Source organism: Saccharomycopsis crataegensis (assembly GCF_037102585.1).
Source record: "Saccharomycopsis crataegensis DNA, jcf7180000000084, whole genome shotgun sequence".
Classification (NCBI taxonomy): Eukaryota; Fungi; Ascomycota; class Saccharomycetes; order Ascoideales; family Saccharomycopsidaceae; genus Saccharomycopsis; species Saccharomycopsis crataegensis.
Genome location: NW_027043829.1, coordinates 2,409,842 through 2,428,213, shown reverse-complemented (window position 1 = coordinate 2,428,213; position 18,372 = coordinate 2,409,842). Strand labels below are relative to the sequence as shown.

Genomic DNA, 18,372 nt, shown 5'->3' with positions numbered 1-18,372 from the left:
GGCAAGAAGATTTCCGAGGGGTCGGCATGAACCATTTTTGGTGGTGGGAATGGGCAATTTCCGGTGGTTGGTGCAAGTAAAAAAATTAAAAAAAATCATACGCCAAAAGAAACAAGTTTCCCTTTTTCTTCAAATTAGATCGTGTTGTATATTATATATATCATATATATTTATATATCAGGCAAACATACATACCCTCTTTTGACCAGCATCCCAATTGGCAACCCCAAAAATACCTTTTTAAGATAAAAAAAAACATTATTGTGCAAAACCCTGAGTAACAACACATCCTTTCTCCCACTGCATACATATACTAAATCATGCCCTACGAAGACCCTTTGCTTGATATCATTCGCTTTCCTCTTGTCGACCAATATGTGGCGCCTTACGTCAAGTTTGGCACTCTTCAGACCCATATTCACGAACTCATCTTCTTTTATTTGTTCTACACCGGGATATTCTTTGCTTCTCATATAATATCCCCATTGTTGGTCTCTGCCAAAAAATGGGACGCCTTGAAATCTAAGGATAAGACGTACTTCCACGTCCATGTGGTGTCAATGATACAGTGCCTTATAATACTTGTTCTCATCACCCCAATGTTCAATGACCCAGTTCTCAAGCAAGATAGGATCTTTGGCTACACTCCTTACGGTGGTCTCATTGCCTCCGCCGCCAGTGGGTACTTCCTTTGGGATGCGATCAACGCCTTTTATTTCATCCGGAAGTTTGGGATTGGGTTTGCGGTCCACGGGGTGATCTCATTCTTTGTGTCGTTCATTGCCTACAATCCATTCATTTTGTTTTACGCCCCAGTGTTCCTCTTGTTTGAAATCTCTACCCCATTCTTGAACATCCGTTGGTTCGACTTGAAACTCCCAGGAGTGTTTAGCGAGAAGTTTGTCCTCATTAACAATATAATCTTGATCATCTTGTTCTTTGTCGTGCGGATTTGCTGGGGATGGTACTGGATTTTCCAATTAGCCTGGGATTTCTGGCTTACTCACACCGACCCAAGATTCCCTTACTTGTTTGCCGCAGTTATTTTGACAGGAAACTTTGTGTTGGATATTCTTAATGTTTACTGGTTCAGCTTGATGGCCAAAATTGCCATCAAGACTATCCAAAACATGATGAAGGGTCAAAAGACCGGTTTGCAGATAGATGAAGAAACCATTAAGGGGAAAAAGAAGGAGGATTAAATAGAAATATTGAGTTTTTTTTTTGTTTTTTTTTGTGGTTTTTTTTATTTCATTTTGAAGTTTTATGGTTCTACTTTTGAAGCTCTTTTTTGTTCTTGTTCTTTTGAAAATGATGATAATATTCACAATCATGGTTTCAAAGTCATTTTGCATAGAGTGTTTCATTTATTCATATTCTTAACTAGATTGTTATTTGAATGTTCGTTTTTTTTTGAGCATAGTTATTTAAGAACGGTTGTTGATTGAAGCAATGCTCAACTGTTTTTACTTTAATGATCAGTTCATTGGATTTTCACCATCATTTTCATCAAATATATACATATATACCACACCGAAATCAATAGAAGTTTCATTTTTTTTTTGTAATATGAGATATAAGTAATATCAATGTATTTGATGAAATCTTCAATCCTTGGTTTTGAAAGTATGGTAGACAATATATACATTTCCGAATCAGCCGCTAATGAGAGGAGCGACTTCCTAGATAAAAATTCTAAGGGTTATGGATATATATATAATATTTACTCTGGTAATACTGCGACTGCTTAGGTAAAACGTTAATAGACAATTGGTTATTTCAAGTTGTCACCGCAATGAGAGCCATATTCAATTGTCGCAGAATTTTATTCAATGCACCATCATTTTTTCCTGTCACAATTTCAACCGGTAATCACAAAACTGCAACAGAACTGACAAAACGGGAAAACACAACCACAACAAAGAAAAAGAATGCCAGTTTCTCGTGGAAATCGTAATGTTTCTAGCTGTACACCAAGCTTCTTGCTTGCCGTTATTGCTCCACCAATGATCATTCTCCTAGGCTATTGCTACATGTACCTGATTTCTGGATCGTACAGTATCGATGAGGGTCCTGCCATCGCCACCAGTTCCACAACTTATTCTCGATACTTCGAGCTCATATTGCATTTAATCGCCCTTGGATTCCTATTTATCACTCTTGGTATCACATCTCTGGACTTTTTGTGCCCCAATCTTGCGTATTTGGCACGGATTGCGAAAGTCTCAGATAAAGTTGCTGGGATGACCTTGCTTGCGCTTGGGAATTCTGCTCCAGATCTACTTAGTACATATCTTTCGTTCCATGGTGGTTTAACCACTTTGGCTTTAGGAGAATTGTTAGGCCTGGCGTTTCTTTGCGTTAGTGTGGTAGTTGGGTTGATGGGGATAATTCAACCATTTTCTATTGTGGATGACCAGGTCTACGAGCAGGAAGAAAGAGAAGAAGAAGAAGCCCAACAAAAGATATTCCAAGAGGAAGAAGGAGATGGTATTTTAAATGGAGTCGTAGATAATTTGGGTGCCACAGATTCAAGTATTTTACAAAAGGATCACCTTGGAAAACAGAAACAGACCTGGAACAATATGAGAAAAAAGGAATTTATTTTGGATCTCATGCTCTTTAGTGTGTTTGTCGGAGCTGCCATTTGGTTTATTCTGGACGGTAAATTGACAATTAATGAATGCATTTCTATGGTATTAGGCTACACCATATATCTAGCTTATCAAATTTGGACTGCCGATAATAACCCTTTAGTTGAGGTGGGTGAAACTTTCCCCGATATTCCCACTGATATTCCCACTGACATAAGGATTGTAAATTGTGGGGATGAATTAATTAGTATTTCTCCCCACTATAGAGTTTCTGAGAATAATAATGAAATGAAAGATGTTATTCATAATATTGAATTACCAGAGTTGGATACTAATGTTATGCAAGAACAAATATCAGACCAACCAACAATTCATACTCAGTTGATATCGGATCTGTCGAATGAATCGTATAAAGCTATTGAATCAAATAGACCTCCGCTAGGACAAAAATCCCAAAGCTTTATTGACCCACAACCCCTATTCCTTCCGCGCCCTTCTATCACGAAAATTAGTTCGGCTACCAACATTCGACCAAAACATCTACGAGTCAATACATCTGTATCGTCTTATGCCGCTAGCAGGAACGATAACATGTCAACATCGCTCTCACCACTAACTGATTCTAATTATGCAAGGAATAGGTTGCTAATAGAGGCCAGACTTTTATCCAGGGATCACAAACTACAGCAATTGCCGAGAAATTTGAGACTATCCTATATTGACATCCTTGCGTTATCCCCAAATTTGGGTACCAACATACCAGACCACCGTTTTAGAGATTCTAATTCTGATCTTGATGGTTTACTGCCAATAAGTTATGGAATGTTCAGCCATAGTAGTGAAAGTTTTTCTCGTCGCAGCCCAAGTCCTCGCTGTTCACTTGTTGATTTCAATGACGAACAGGAAGAAGAAAGCATAAAACCTAATCATAAAAGTGCAAGAGATGGAGAACAGAGGAGAAGTTTTTTGTTGGAAAATTTTGATGACGGCAATGGCGAATCAAATAAATATACTAGTGTTAATGAAATGTCAAAAGCTTCAAGCAAAGGATTTACAACTCCAGAAATAAATGTTATATCGCCATATACTGATGAAAGGAGGGAAGAAGACGAAGAAGAAGATGATGATGAGGAAGAAGAAAAAGAAGAGGAAGAAAATGATGAATTTCCAACGACAGTTATGGAATTTTTATTGCCATTCGTTCGTGTTCTCCAAAAATCAGACCCAACTTACGAAGAACTTTGGTTGTTCCAGAAATTTTTGACAGGTTATCTTTTCTACATTAATATCATTCCATTCTTTATATTGGCAGCTACGGTTCCATGCTATAATCCCGAGAATCAGATCACCCCTAATTATGCGCTGGTTCATCGGAAGGTTCTTAGAATCCAGCTTGGAGTCACCCCTTGGTTGATAGGGACAGGAGTGTGGGGATCAAACTTTGGAAAGTATGAAGTATTGGGAATGCTGTTTGTTTCTTTGATTAATGTTATTTGTTTTTCATTGTGGGTCAATCATGGTGATATGAAGGAACAATGTCAAACTGAGAGGGATTTGGAAGATGGACTTATGAATAATAATGATGTGAAGCGGGTTGATATTAGAGGACCTTCATTGATTTCTTCAAAATTTTATTGTGGTTTGACATCGTTCCTTGGATTCTTCAGCTCAATCATCTGGATTTCTCAAGTGTCAGCGCTCGTTATTCGAATCTTGTCACGGATAGGGGGATTATTTTCCATCTCCCCTTCGCTATTGGGGCTCACACTTTTTGCTCTCGGGAACTCTATAGGGGACATTGTTTCAAACATTGCATTTGCCAATTTGGGGCTAGTAATGACTGGTCTAGGAGCGTGCTTTGGGGGTCCTTTACTTTACATCTTGATTGGAATCGGAGCCAATGGTATAATAGTGATGGCACAGCAAGGAGAAACTGAAATGGTGTTTGAGGTGAGCCGTAGTTTGGTCATCTCTGGCGGAGGGTTGTTTGTGGTTTTGATATTTTATATGATTGCGGTTCCACTCAATTGCTGGGTGGTGGATCGTAAGATTGGGATAGTGGCAGTTGGGTGGTGGGGAGCTGTCACCTTTTACAATGTTATGTGTGAGATATGGTGAATTTTTTTTTTCATTTTTCTTCATTTCATAGGTACTAATAGTCTTATTTTATTTGTTTTTTTTTTTCTTGTATTATATTATGAGGTAGTAGTGTTGTCGTGCTGCTCCTCCACCGTTACGGCTGTCCACCCCCACACTTCTCGGTGCTGTCAAATATAATAATCTGGGGTTATGGCAGTTCACTGGGATTATCTAGATGACGGCGAGAATGAGAAGCATTTGTATTATATATTGGTATAACTAAATATATTATTTAGTAACCATGCTTCAACAATATAAAACAAAAAAGCCCTCCCCGCAAATATACGGTTAACTCCACCAACGTTTTTGTTAGTTCATTTTTTTTTTAGTGTGTCGGTCGGACATTGTGAGGAAAAAAAAAAAAGCCATAAAAAAAACACATCATCACCAGTTCCTCTTCCTCCTCCACCATCATAGCAATCGTTACTCTCACCACCCAATATAGTACAATATTGCCATGACAGCAAAGCATTCACGCAACTTATCCATGGGAAGCGACGATATGGACCCGTTTTCCACGCCAGAGGTGTATTATGGGGCAAAAACCGATCCGTCGAAGCAATTCAGAAACTCGAAAGTCATCCGAGGCAGAACTTTTAGTGGTACCTTGCCTCGTATCACTCCAGCCTGGAATTTCTCTGCCGATGACTCAATCATGGAAAAAGACTCTAGTCATCGTGAGTTTCACAAAAGCGACTATCCAATAAAACGCCGGTCCAGTGAGGATGATATGGCCTATGGGTCACGCCGTTTCCTTATTAGCGACATTGATGGGACTCTTGAAACGTTGTTGAAGAACGAGGACACTGATCAAAACCACCAGATCACTATTGAAGATACTGGACCTAAAGTATTGAAGCTAGGTACCGCCAACTCCAACGGGTACAACCAGTACGCCATTAGGGGCACTTATATGCTTTCTAATTTGTTACAAGAGTTGACAATTGCTAAGAGAATGGGACGCAACCAGATGATTTTGGACGAAGCAAGATTGAACGAGAATCCCGTTAGACGGTTGAAAAGATTGATTTCCACCCAGTTTTGGAATAATTTGACCCGTCGTGTTAGCGAGGATAACATTATGGAGATGGCGCACGACACAAAAATTCCTGCGGAATATACTAGAGTGTATGTGCCTCCAAATTGCCCCGATCAAATTGAATTCTTCCGGAAAGTTGAGAAAGATGCCCAAAAAAAGGGTCAGAAGTTGAAGATTGAAATTTTACCTCATGTCATCACTCCAGAATACGTAAAATCTATCAATGATAAGCCAGGGTTGTTGGCCTTGGCAATGGAAGAAGTTCCTGTGGTCGACGACGATGATTCCAATAATGCTAGCATGTTGTTCAATTCGAAATTTATTGATGTGAACGAAAAGCACAAGAATGCTTCCAAAAAACCGAAGACTACTCTCAGAGGGCTTCCTTACGTGGTGCCAGGGGGTCGTTTCAACGAGTTATACGGTTGGGATTCTTATATGATATCTCTTGGATGTTTGATTGATAATCGTGTGGATTTAGCCCAAGGGATGGTTGAACATTTCATTTTTCAAATTAACCACTACGGGAAAATTTTAAACGCTAATAGATCGTACTATTTGTGTAGATCGCAACCCCCATTTTTGACCGACATGGCTATAAAAGTTTACAACAAGTTGCTTGAAAATGGTGATAACCCTGGTGCTGCCAAAGAGTTTTTGGAACGGGCCATGGTAGCAGCAATTAAAGAATACAAGACGGTGTGGACTTGTGAACCTAGAATCGATGTGACCACCGGTCTTTCATGCTACCATCCTGATGGGTTAGGTATTCCTCCAGAAACCGAATCGACCCATTTCGATGCTTTATTAAGTCCATATGCTGAAAAGCGCGGAGTCAGTCTTACAGAATTCCAAAAACTTTACAATGACCAAAAGATTTCAGAGCCTGAATTGGACGAGTATTTCACTAATGATCGTGCGGTTCGTGAGTCTGGTCATGACACCAGTTATCGTTTGGATGGCTGTGCTGCCAGCTTGTGTACCGTTGATTTGAATTCTTTATTATACAAGTATGAAGTTGATATTGCAGAGACTATCCGGGATAAGTTTGACGATCATATCATCAATGAGCTTGGGGAAGGGGAAACCAGTGCGGTATGGTTGAGCAGGGCCGCTAGAAGAAAAGATGCCATGAGCAAATATTTGTGGAATGAAGAACACGCCCTTTTCTACGATTATAACATCAAAACCCACAAGCAAACCAAGTACGAATCAGCAACCGCGTTCTGGCCGCTTTGGAGTGGTGCAGCCACCGAATATCAGGCCGATTGTCTTGTGAAGAAATCTTTGTCAAAGTTTGAAGAATTGGGAGGACTTGTCGCAGGGACTGAAAAGTCACGGGGAGTTATCTCGTTGGATAGACCAAATCGTCAATGGGATTATCCTTATGGCTGGGCTCCTCAACAAATTTTGGCGTGGGTTGGGCTCGCCAAGTATGGGTTTGGTGATGTCGCCCGTCGTCTTGTGTATCGTTGGTTATATATCATGACTAAATCTTTTGTCGACTACAATGGTATTGTGGTGGAGAAATACGATGTTACTAAGCCTACCGACCCACATAGAGTCGATGCCGAATACGGTAACCAAGGGGCAGACTTCAAAGGGGTGGCGACCGAAGGGTTTGGCTGGGTTAATGCGAGTTTTGAATTGGGACTTGAGTTTTTGAGCACCCGGGCCATTAGAGCATTGGGAACCATCACTCCTCCAGATGTTTTCTTTGCAAGCTCGAAGAAGACCCAGAACAACCCAGTTGTTCATGCTGTGGAAGGTGGTATTGGAAGACCACAAGATCAAGGGATTGTTTCGGTGTGAGTTTTGAAATGTCCTATTAGATCTATAATATCATTATTTTCCTCCTTATTATTTAGCAGTGGATTTTTCAAAAAGATTATATAATTGACAATGGTTATAGTTACAAATATAGAATTGAATTGATCCATTGTTTTTCTGTTTCCTTTGGTGGTGCATTTCTCTTTCCTTTGTTTTTGCAATGATTTGCTTTTGATATAATATATTTATTGTGCTTGATTTACTTATTGGATGCTAATATCCTGAAGGGCTCTGTATACAGTAGAAGTTACTTGCAACCTAAAAGTATTTCACTCAATCCTAAGGAGCAGACACGGTAGATCTCAAGATTTGGGATATTTTATGGTTCATGATATTTTACGACTCAGGAGACACTAAATTAAGGCAATAATGTGTTTGGTAGTGACAATTTGTGACAAACTCCTCCTGAATGGTCCATTTAAGTGAAGGGTAAGTGTACACTTATCCTTACAGCGTTAGCAAGATCACCAATGCAGATGTCACTTTAAGGACCCGTCCAGCTGGGACATGCGAGCTTCCCATTTATCTAAATACCAGCGCTTGTTTCGCTTCCTTTTCTTTTTACTTTTTATTTTTTACTTTTTAATTTTTTTCAGTTTGTTTGTTCTTTCTTGTTCTTTTGTCTTTTGCCTTCCATTAAACAAACCATCCACCATGAAGAACTTTCCTCCAGAATTGGTGATCAAGATCTTTGAGATAGTCGACAAGAGAACCCTTTTTGAGATCATTAGAGCCACTAATGACAAATTGTTAGTTAAATGTGCCAAACAGGTGGCGTTGTACCATTTGAAGATCGTTCCCAACAGTGAATCCAACGAGCAAGATGAAGCCAGTCTCGACCAAATCGGTAAACATCCAATATGCTTAACCATCAACAACTTGACGAGAGGTCAAGATACCAATTTCCAAAAAAATGAGTTCGAGCACTACCGGAAGCTAGAAATAAAAAGTGGTAATTATTCCAAGAAAGAGATCCATACTATCTCGGCGTTCTCCAGCTCCATGACAAAGTTGGTGTATTTGAAAGTTGCATGTCCTTTGATTGGGAAGCTTGAAACCAAGAATCTTAAGACGCTTGAAGTTGATTTATCTTGGTTTGACGACATTAGCAAATCATTTGAATTGCCTAATCTTCAAAATTTAAACATCAGTGGTGCAAAAGCGCCAAATTACTTTCAGCCTGTCAAGTACCAGTTGCCTAATCTACAAACTTTTTGTTCTGAAAATAGTATGAGAAGATTTAATGGCGAAGATTGGAACTCCCCAAAATTGGAAACAGTGCTTATCTACAGAGAGGAAGATTTTGAAATCGAAAATTTGACCATTTCCAATTTCCCTTTGTTACAAAGTTTTTCCATCACTCCGTTGGTTATTGAAGATGAGATTATGAAGCTCATTAAACCAAAAGATGAGATAATTCTGAGGATTGCCCCAAAAATTAAGGTCAAAGACAAAATAGATGTCGATTTGACAGAGATTTTGGTGTGTGGAACTTTGTCGAGTCCTTATTGGGCTGAAATGAAATTCATGAGATCCCTTACTTTGAAGCATTATGGGTTCAAGAGCGTTCCAGTATTGAATGATTTCATGTACCTTGAGCGCCTTGATTTGGGTTGGAATGAAATATCTAAAATCGAAAATGTGAATTGTCATAAGAAGTTGAAATACTTTGCGTTGGATCATAACCAAATTACCAAAATGGAACAACTTGATGGGTTAGAAAATTTGGAGGAATTGAATTTGGCAGAAAACAACATTACTAAAGTTGAAAATTTGGAAAGTCTCAAGAGTCTTAAACTGCTCAATCTAAAAAAGAATGAAATAGATGAGATCATTTCAGATTTCAAGCAGCAAGCTAATCTTATTTCATTGGACTTGGAAGACAACAAAATTTCGAACTTAAAGAATTTTCAAAACTTAGTTTCTTTAAAAAGCCTTAATATGAAAAGTAATGGCTTGACACTGTTGAGATTTGGGAGCTTTCAGCTCAAGCACTTGGAAAATTTAGAATTCATTGATTTCTTTTTAAATAAAATAACCTCCCTTGAACCAATCAATAAGATGAAAAATCTCAAGTATATTGAAATCGGTAAAAATAAACTTCCACAGATTGGTGATTTGCTTTGGCCAAAAATCGTCAAATTTAACTTGCACTTTAATGAAGTCACCGATTTTGAAAGTCTCAAGAGATTGAAAAATTTGCAAGAGTTGGACTTGGCAGAAACCCCGGTTATGGGTGTTTCTTCTATGCTCGGGGTTATTGATGCACTTCAAAATTTGACTACTCTAAGATTGGGACTTCGCGGGTTGTTCAAAGCAAAATATGGTACTGCAAAATGTGATTATTTTAACAATCCCGAGTTAATAATGCCGTTAATCGAGAGGGACAGGCATCTAGTTTCTGCTCTAAAAGCTCGTCGTCCTTCTTTGTATATTCAAACTTTGATGCTTGGTTGAAAAGAGAAGGAGGAAGGTTTTCTTGAGATAGATTATATCAGCTAACTAATAATTTATGCAATAATTTTAATAAATACATCGATTTTGAGCTCAACTTTGCTGTAAGAGAACCAAATTAACCATGTCGGGGTCAATTTCATGCAAAAGTGCAGTTTTTTTTTGCCAATGATCCTTCCCAAGTTATCGCGTGGTCAAATAAATAATAATGTAGGATAACAATTGAATATATTGAGCAATGGTGATACTGGATCTATAATGTCAAGAGCTCTGCCTAGCGGTAAAGATAATTGTCTCAGATTTAGACATAGTATGATGTGCAGTTTGTAGTGCAATAGGAACGTCGTTCGTCAACAACTATTAGTAAAGATTATTAAATTGATCTTGAACTTTAATGAAGTCACCGATTTCAAAAGTCTTAGAAGATTGAAAACTTTGCAACAATTGAACTTGGTAGAAACTCCAGTTAAGGGTGTTTTTTCAGTACTTGGAGTTATTGATGCACTTCAATTTCAAAACTTGACTAATAGTGAGAAAGTAGGACTTCGTGGGATCTTTAAGGAGGTATATGGTGATGATGAATCGAAATATTTCAAGAATCCTGAGCTAATAATGCCATCAATTGGCAGAAACGCACATTTAATAGCTGCTCTAGGAGTTCTTCGTCCTTCCTTGTACATTCAACCTTTGATGCTTGGTGGAGAAAATAAGAACTCTATTTTTGATTTTGAAAGCGGTGCACTCTTTAGGTTAGCTAATACTTTTAGATAGTACCATCCTTTTTTTTTTTTTAAATAGTAATTGTAATAATAATACAGAAGATCACCACAATCTATCGATGTTGGGGAAATTGCATGCATGAAAAAAAAAAAAAGTTGATGCAAATTTTTTTTTTTTTTTAATTGGGAATTCTTTTTTTTTTTTGCTCGTCAATAATGATCCAATCTTGAGTTTTATCGTGTGGTCAAAATAATTAGAAATGTCTGATAATAATCTTAGAACTATAGGTATCACTGCCATTGCCACTGCGGCATTAACTTCAGTATGCTTTGAATTATACCATCAATACCAAGCCAGAAACACCAAAGAACAATTCACAGACTCGAAGAGATCATTGAAAAGAATCAATGAAACCATCAAGGATTACGACGAGGATCTTATTCAGGAACAACTCGCGAGAAACTACGCATTCTTAGGAGATGAAGGGATGGCCAAGATACGAGACTTGTATGTGGTGGTGGTGGGGGCTGGTGGTGTAGGTTCTTGGGTCACCACGATGCTTGTACGTTCTGGAGTGGGGAAAATTAAGGTGATTGATTTTGATCAAGTGACGTTATCATCATTGAACCGTCATGCGGTGGCCAATCTTCGAGATGTGGGTATTTCGAAAGTCGACACTTTAAAGAACCATTTGTTGGAAATTGCCCCATGGGTGGAGATCGAGGCGGTAAATGAGTTATGGACCATGGATAATGCCCAGAGATTACTACTAGAAGACGGGGCAAGACCAGACTATGTCATTGATTGTATTGACAATATTGATACCAAGGTTGATTTATTAGCATATTGTCACGATAACGAAGTCCCGGTGATTTCTAGTGGAGGAGCGGCGTGTAAAAGCGACCCTACCAGGATGAATATTGGGGATATCAGAGTGACCGAAGAAGATGCGCTTATGAAATCTGTTAGAAGAAGATTGAAGAAAAGAGGGATTGCCACCGGGATCACCGTAGCGTTTTCTGCAGAAAAACCTGATCCTCGTAAGGCCAACTTACTTCCATTACCAGATGATGAGTATGAGAAGGGGAAAATTGATGAATTGAGTGCGTTACAAAACTTTAGAGTGAGAATCTTACCGGTTTTGGGACCAATGCCTGGGATGTTTGGTTTGACAATTGTCTCGCATTTGTTGGCGTCAGTGGCTGGGTATCCTATTGAAGTGATTGAAGGTAAGAACCGGATGAAGGTTTATGATTCAGTGTTGATGACGTTAGCTGGTCAACAAACAAGACTTGGCAAGGGCCAGGTGGTACCAATTTCAATGAGGGATGTCGAATACATCATTGAAGAAGTGTTTAGAGGGAAATCGCCAATTTCTGGCTACTCCACCAGATTGACTTTATCCAGATGGCTTCCTGACAGAGAATTATCGACCCAGAATGTGGTGTTGATGACAAAAGAAGAACAAAAATACCATGAGCAAGAGGTGTTGAATGGTGGAAAGCGTGTTGAAGATGTCTACAGCAAAGAGGTGCTTGATTTGGTGGAAAAACGGTTCAAGGAAGAGGAATATTATTCGCAATTCCGTTGAATTTTAGAATGTTACGGTTTAGTTTCTTGTTATTTGAGGATTATTTAATTTATTGGCTTATCATTTGTGATTTATTTAAGTGTCCAAATTTTGTAGAGTGAATTGAATTGTAAAATGTAAATATTTAATAAATAAAAAAACGACAATTTTCCTAATGAAACAGTTGAAGATAAAGAGGTTATATGGGCAATCTTCTCTAGCCGCACTCCGACCACACTAAAAAAAAAAATATTTTCAGATGATTAATAAATGCGCCGCTGCCATTTGCCCTTTAACTCCCTTCTCTCCCCACCAGAGGCCCTGCCCTGTTAGAACCAGTCAACTTCCAAAAGACTTCCAATTGCTTGCCAGGTATATGCCCGTCTGAACCTAAAACAATCCTATCATCTTCTTTATCTCTTGTATTGCTGCTCTTTGTCCTTCTTCTTTCCTTTCCTTTCCTTTCCTTTACATTCATTTGTTGTTTATCTATTGGTTCATTTTCTGATCCACCACCATAACAGAACGACAATTCCTCATGGCCCCCATCTCATAAACCGGTTCTTGCTACACATATAAATAAATAAAGAAGGAAAACAAAAACAATCATATATTCAACCACACACCACCATGTCGCCGTCGATATCTACAGACCTTAATGACGACGCTTCGCTACCATCTTCTAGCCCACAACAGCTGCCAAAACTCACCTCCTATAATATAGAACATCCGGCAGTGACCGCCACCAAGCCCACAATAATAGCAGCCTCGACCAAGAACTCAACTGCCATCCGACACAATGTTGATAAGACGTCGCTCCACTACGTGACGTTGACAGCCCTTGCTGGAGGCATCGCCGGGTGCAGTGCCAAATCATTGATCGCCCCTCTTGACCGGATCAAGATCTTGTTCCAGACATCCAACCCCGAGTTTAAAGAATTCTCATCGTCGTACTTTGGGCTCTCCAAGGCTGCCAAAAAGATCTTCCACAACGATGGGTTTGTGGGGTTTTTCCAAGGCCATTCGGTCACGCTTATTCGTATCTTCCCTTATGCCGCGATCAAGTTTGTTGCCTACGAGCAGATCAGAAACTTGTTGATCCCCAGCGACGTTTACGAGACCAATGGTAGAAGATTACTAGCAGGGTCCATCAGCGGGATCATATCGGTGTTTTGTACCTACCCCTTGGATTTACTTAGGGTCAGAATGGCATTCGACACAAAGTATCGCGACCAACACCCCCAAAAAAGAATAATGAATGGCAGGTTACTAAACACTTTTGCCTCGATTATCAACGAGCCTACCAAATATCAATCTTCCAAAATAGCAACAATATCATCGTCCAAATTATACCACAAGCTTTTGGGGACCACAAATTTCTATAGAGGGTTTTCCCCAACTATCATCGGAATGATCCCTTATGCCGGGGTATCTTTTTGGACCCACGATTTTGTCCATGACATTTTCCGATCAAAGATCTTATCGAAGTTCACGGTCGACTATTCCAATTGTTCTACAAATAACACAATGCAGAAGGAATCTCACGACCATAGACCGCCTTTGAAAGCATGGGCCCAACTTATAGCAGGTGGGGTGGCAGGGCTAGTATCGCAGACCGCATCGTATCCATTCGAAGTGATCCGTAGAAGATTACAGGTTGGTGCGGTTACCAATGATGGTAAATATTATTCGATGGTTCAAATGGCCAAAATCATTCACGGCGAACGAGGCCTCAAAGGGTTTTACGTTGGGTTAAGTATTGGATACATTAAGGTGATTCCAATGGTTGCCTGCTCCTTCTTTGTTTATGAAAGAATGAAATATTTCTTGGGAATTTAAAAATGGAACTTTCATATGTCATGACTTTTTTTTATTATCTTTATTATATTTAATGAATATCTCCAGGCTTTTCGATTTTCTTCATGTTATTGTCATTTTTAGTTTTTTTTTTTTTGTATTAGTCATTGTTGTCTTTTTTTCCAATCCATGATAAAAGTGCATGTTTTATTGTTTATTTAAAAGAGTATAAAAATTGATCTGTGACTTCCAGAGGCAATGGATAGAATTAAATAGTTAATAAAAGAATGAAAACAAAATCATCATCTTTTTTTTCTTTTTTGGTTCATCAGTTTCATAAAAATCATCGCATAACGCTAAACTTCATCACTTATAGTCTCCATAATGATCGGAAATACCACTTCATCTCTTTGGCTGTTGACGTTTGATAGTCTGCGGAAGTATAAACAGACTGGTATCTCTTCCAGGAACTCTACCAAGACGAACAGAAGGATGGACATTTTGGTTAACCATGCCTCTATGAGTGGCCAACCAAGGAGCGGTAGTAGTAGCATTCATTGTTGAAGCATTAGAACCACTGGTTGGCGCCATAGTTACTGGATTGAAATCCCCAGGGGTTTGATTCATCATTTGAAGTTTGTGCTTATCTGATACTCGATCGCTTCTTGAAGAGGTTTCCTCCTGGGAATTGCTCGATTCTTTCGGGACGCTAGTTTCCTTATCGACAAGGGTATCATTGATTTCCAACTCTTCATTTGTATTGACGTCCAACCAAGGGAAAAAAACCCCTCCGAACCAAAAGTGTTGCACCACCGGGAATTTCCCCAACACTTCGACCCTGTACATCTTTTGTAAGCCGATCAAGATCTTTTTCCAGGATTTCACCCCGGAAATATCGTATAATATTGGGGAAGTTTCCCAAAATGGGCCGTTTTTGACTTTGTTAATGAATGCCACCGAATTGAAATAAAGGTTCTTAAGCTTGAAATGGTCAACCATCCGCCTGTCCATTACTGAATCAGGAGAGGGAATGATAACCGCTTGCATACGTTGTTTCTTCAATTTATGCTGTTCTAGCTGGGAAGGGGTTATTGAATTAATATCGACAAATTCGCTCATATCAACCATTTGCGAAACCCCAATCAAATAAGAAAAGTGGAAATGATCATCGAGTCCCCATACCCCGTGCGATCCCGCAGGCTCTAAAGTATAAGAAACAATTAACCGGCGAACCAAATCGTAGTATTTACTGAATATAATCAAAAATTTAACTCCGTCCATATGACATAGCACATCGCTCATCCACAAGCACCCAATGAACGCCAAATAACTTAACTCATGTCCAGTTCCGTAATCGAGGCGAATTTTCGACCCAAAGGCATTTTGAATGTAGTATTGTATTTCCATGATGTAGTTCTCTTTATTGGGGCCAGTGTATAGTTGTGAATCAATGATTAACTCATGCAATTTGCCACTTAACCGTGATTCAACTTTAGTATGCCATTCACGACACGCAGGATTACCGTATCTCCGCGGCCCAGGAAGTGGCGGGGTCTCATCTATTAGTTCGTTGAGGAATTGTAACAATTTCACCATCATTGTCACTCCATTGTCGTCAATTCTTTGCAAAAGTTCATCAAGCAGGGTGGTGGTGGTGGTGCTACCACTGCCGTGGTCATCGGGAAACTTTGGGGCGAGCGGACGGTTATCATGATGTAATTGGGGCGCAGGCAGAGATTTTGCAGCTGGGGCCATCATCGCGTCTTCTTTTGTTCTTGTCAGCATTTGGGGATCCAATAGACCTTCAGGACACTCTGTCAAAGAGGTCAAAAATAAGATCTGGTTGGTCAACTTTGCAATGTGCTCCAACGCCACAGAGTGTTGGAAATTTTCGGTTCCTGCGGTGTCATTGATACGTTTCTTGGGTTCCATGAAGTTGGGGTGCCTCCCCAAGGTATCGAATATCTTGGGAGGGTCTAACATTTGGCACTTTTATAAATATATATATTTGATTATTATCGTTTTATATCATGATGATCATTGGCACCCTCATCAATGACTTCTTTGCTGGGGGAAAGAGGCAAAAAAAAACCACCCTAAAACACCCGTGAGAGTGTACCCCACGTGATACTTTTTTTTTTTTTTTCCTCTGTTGGTAGTAGAGCCAACCTGGGGGAATAGTTGTTGATGTAGCCAGAGATGCTTGGTAACGGTCGTTTATCTACTGGAAATGGTAATAGTGAGTGCAAGAAAGAAGACTTTATGGGGCTGCACTCTCTATAATAGGTGGGGGGATTGAATGCGGCCAAACCTTATGCAGAGAGGAGCAGTATCGCTCATTGAGCCTGAGAAGACCAGAATCCCTTCTATATACTAATAAACCATCAAACAGGATATTCCCGCCACATTACTTGCCAATTGACATTATTCCAACTGATATTATTATTCCATTTCGTGACCATTGCGGTGGCCATTGAGAAGGTACGTGTCGCGCGCCTAGTCATTTTGGAGAGGGTACCCCACGATGATGTGGTGGTGGTGGTGATGGCATCGGTATTTTTTTATTTTTCTTACAAAGTGACACACAATCATATTTCATCCTTTATCAACATTGTTGCGATTTGTCCTTTTTTTTTTCCTTCTTTCCTTCTTTTTTCTTTTGTTAGAGCTAATTTGTCCAGTTGCTTCATTACTTTCTTAAAACTTCTCACTTCTCATATACACCATGGATGAATCTTATGATGTTATTGTTCTTGGTAAGTTACTTTTGTTTCTGTTCTTTTTCTTTTTTTTTTTTTTTTTTTTACAATATCATCCACAATTAAACATAAACTAACCCTCAATTGTTTAGGAACTGGTTTGACCGAATGTGTTCTCTCTGGTCTTTTATCCGTCGACGGAAAGAAAGTCCTCCATATCGACCGTCAAGATTTTTACGGGGGTGAATCGGCCTCGTTGAACTTATCACAATTGTTCAAGAAATTCAGAGAAGAGGTTCCTGAACACCAATTGGGCCGCGACCGTGACTGGTGTGTTGACTTGATTCCAAAGTTCTTGATGGCCAATGGTGAATTGGCCAACATTTTGGTCCACACCAAGGTCACCCGTTACATTGAATTCAAGCAAATTGCCGCGTCGTACGTTTATCGTAGCGGGAAAATCGCCAAGGTCCCATCCAACGAATACGAAGCCGTCAGATCTTCTTTGATGGGGATTTTCGAAAAAAGAAGAATGAAGAGATTCTTGGAATTCATCGCCAACTACAAAGAAGAAGACGTTTCCACCCACAGTGGGTTGGACTTGGATGCTAATACCATGAGTGAAGTTTACTATAAGTTTGGCTTGGAATCCGGCACCAAGGATTTCATTGGCCACGCCATGGCTTTGTACTCCAACGACGAGTACTTGGAAAAACCAGCCAGAGAAACTTATGATAGAATCCTTCTTTACGTCCAATCCGTCGCCAGATACGGGAAATCCCCTTACATTTACCCATTGTACGGTTTAGGGGAATTGCCACAAGGGTTTGCTAGATTGTCGGCCATTTACGGGGGTACTTATATGTTGGACACTCCAGTCGATGAAATCTTGTACGATGATGCTGGTAAATTCGCCGGGGTTAAAACTAAGGAAGGTACTGCTAAAGCCCCAATCGTCATTGGTGACCCAACTTATTTCCCAGAAAAAGTCCAAAAGACCGGCCAAAGAGTCATTAGAGCAATCTGTATTTTGAAACATCCAATCGCCCAAGCTGCCGACTGTGACTCTTTACAAATTATCATTCCACAAAACCAAGTGGGCCGTAAAAACGATATTTACATTGCCACCGTTTCTTACACCCACAACGTCGCTGCCAAGCCTTACTACTTGGCTATCGCTTCCACCATTATCGAAACCGATAACCCTCATGTTGAATTGAAGCCAGCCTTTGATTTGATTGGCGAAGTCGAAGAACAATTCATTAGCGTTTCTGATTTGTACGAACCGAAGGCCGATGGTAAAGCTGACAATGTCTTCATTTCCAAATCCTACGATGCTAGTTCCCATTTCGAAACTACCACCGATGATGTCAAGGACATTTATGAAAGAGTCACTGGTTATCCGTTGATTTTGAAGAAGAGGGAAGTTGAAGACGAAGAAGAATTGAATGCCAGTTAATTTCTTTTTTATTTTATTTTATTTTATTTTATTAATCGTTATCCCATTTTCTTCATTTAAAGAAGCAATTT

General features: G+C 39.5%; 9 protein-coding genes across 9 annotated transcripts; 8 read left to right on the top strand and 1 right to left on the bottom strand. All coding sequences in view use genetic code 12, as the record gives it.

The window, feature by feature from the left end:
• Positions 1 to 320: 320 nt before the first annotated feature.
• Positions 321 to 1,202, top strand: DASC09_040700 (TLC domain-containing protein; the record flags this gene model as incomplete). The annotated part of the gene is made up of 1 exon (XM_064997669.1): positions 321 to 1,202. The coding sequence occupies one exon, from the start codon at positions 321 to 323 to the stop codon at positions 1,200 to 1,202; it is 882 nt and encodes a 293-aa protein (XP_064853741.1).
• A 729-nt stretch (positions 1,203 to 1,931) lies between these two features.
• On the top strand, positions 1,932 to 4,712 carry DASC09_040690 (uncharacterized protein; the record flags this gene model as incomplete). The annotated part of the gene is made up of 1 exon (XM_064997668.1): positions 1,932 to 4,712. One exon carries the CDS (start codon positions 1,932 to 1,934, stop codon positions 4,710 to 4,712), a length of 2,781 nt encoding a protein of 926 aa, XP_064853740.1.
• A 478-nt stretch (positions 4,713 to 5,190) lies between these two features.
• DASC09_040680 (alpha,alpha-trehalase) lies at positions 5,191 to 7,584 on the top strand (the record flags this gene model as incomplete). Its single annotated transcript, XM_064997667.1, has 1 exon — positions 5,191 to 7,584. The coding sequence occupies one exon, from the start codon at positions 5,191 to 5,193 to the stop codon at positions 7,582 to 7,584; it is 2,394 nt and encodes a 797-aa protein (XP_064853739.1).
• Positions 7,585 to 8,256: 672 nt separating this feature from the next.
• DASC09_040670 (leucine-rich repeat domain-containing protein) lies at positions 8,257 to 10,059 on the top strand (the record flags this gene model as incomplete). Its single annotated transcript, XM_064997666.1, has 1 exon — positions 8,257 to 10,059. The coding sequence occupies one exon, from the start codon at positions 8,257 to 8,259 to the stop codon at positions 10,057 to 10,059; it is 1,803 nt and encodes a 600-aa protein (XP_064853738.1).
• A 235-nt stretch (positions 10,060 to 10,294) lies between these two features.
• On the top strand, positions 10,295 to 10,827 carry DASC09_040660 (uncharacterized protein; the record flags this gene model as incomplete). Its single annotated transcript, XM_064997665.1, has 2 exons — positions 10,295 to 10,297; positions 10,387 to 10,827. 2 exons carry the CDS (start codon positions 10,295 to 10,297, stop codon positions 10,825 to 10,827), a joined length of 444 nt encoding a protein of 147 aa, XP_064853737.1.
• A 208-nt stretch (positions 10,828 to 11,035) lies between these two features.
• Positions 11,036 to 12,367, top strand: DASC09_040650 (tRNA threonylcarbamoyladenosine dehydratase; the record flags this gene model as incomplete). Its single annotated transcript, XM_064997664.1, has 1 exon — positions 11,036 to 12,367. The coding sequence occupies one exon, from the start codon at positions 11,036 to 11,038 to the stop codon at positions 12,365 to 12,367; it is 1,332 nt and encodes a 443-aa protein (XP_064853736.1).
• A 609-nt stretch (positions 12,368 to 12,976) lies between these two features.
• On the top strand, positions 12,977 to 14,185 carry LEU5 (coenzyme A transporter; the record flags this gene model as incomplete). Its single annotated transcript, XM_064997663.1, has 1 exon — positions 12,977 to 14,185. The coding sequence occupies one exon, from the start codon at positions 12,977 to 12,979 to the stop codon at positions 14,183 to 14,185; it is 1,209 nt and encodes a 402-aa protein (XP_064853735.1).
• Positions 14,186 to 14,545: 360 nt separating this feature from the next.
• On the bottom strand, positions 14,546 to 16,126 carry RRD1 (peptidylprolyl isomerase RRD1; the record flags this gene model as incomplete). Its single annotated transcript, XM_064997662.1, has 1 exon — positions 14,546 to 16,126. The coding sequence occupies one exon, from the start codon at positions 16,124 to 16,126 to the stop codon at positions 14,546 to 14,548; it is 1,581 nt and encodes a 526-aa protein (XP_064853734.1).
• A 742-nt stretch (positions 16,127 to 16,868) lies between these two features.
• Positions 16,869 to 18,301, top strand: GDI1 (Gdi1p; the record flags this gene model as incomplete). The annotated part of the gene is made up of 2 exons (XM_064997661.1): positions 16,869 to 16,899; positions 16,995 to 18,301. 2 exons carry the CDS (start codon positions 16,869 to 16,871, stop codon positions 18,299 to 18,301), a joined length of 1,338 nt encoding a protein of 445 aa, XP_064853733.1.
• Positions 18,302 to 18,372: the final 71 nt, after the last annotated feature.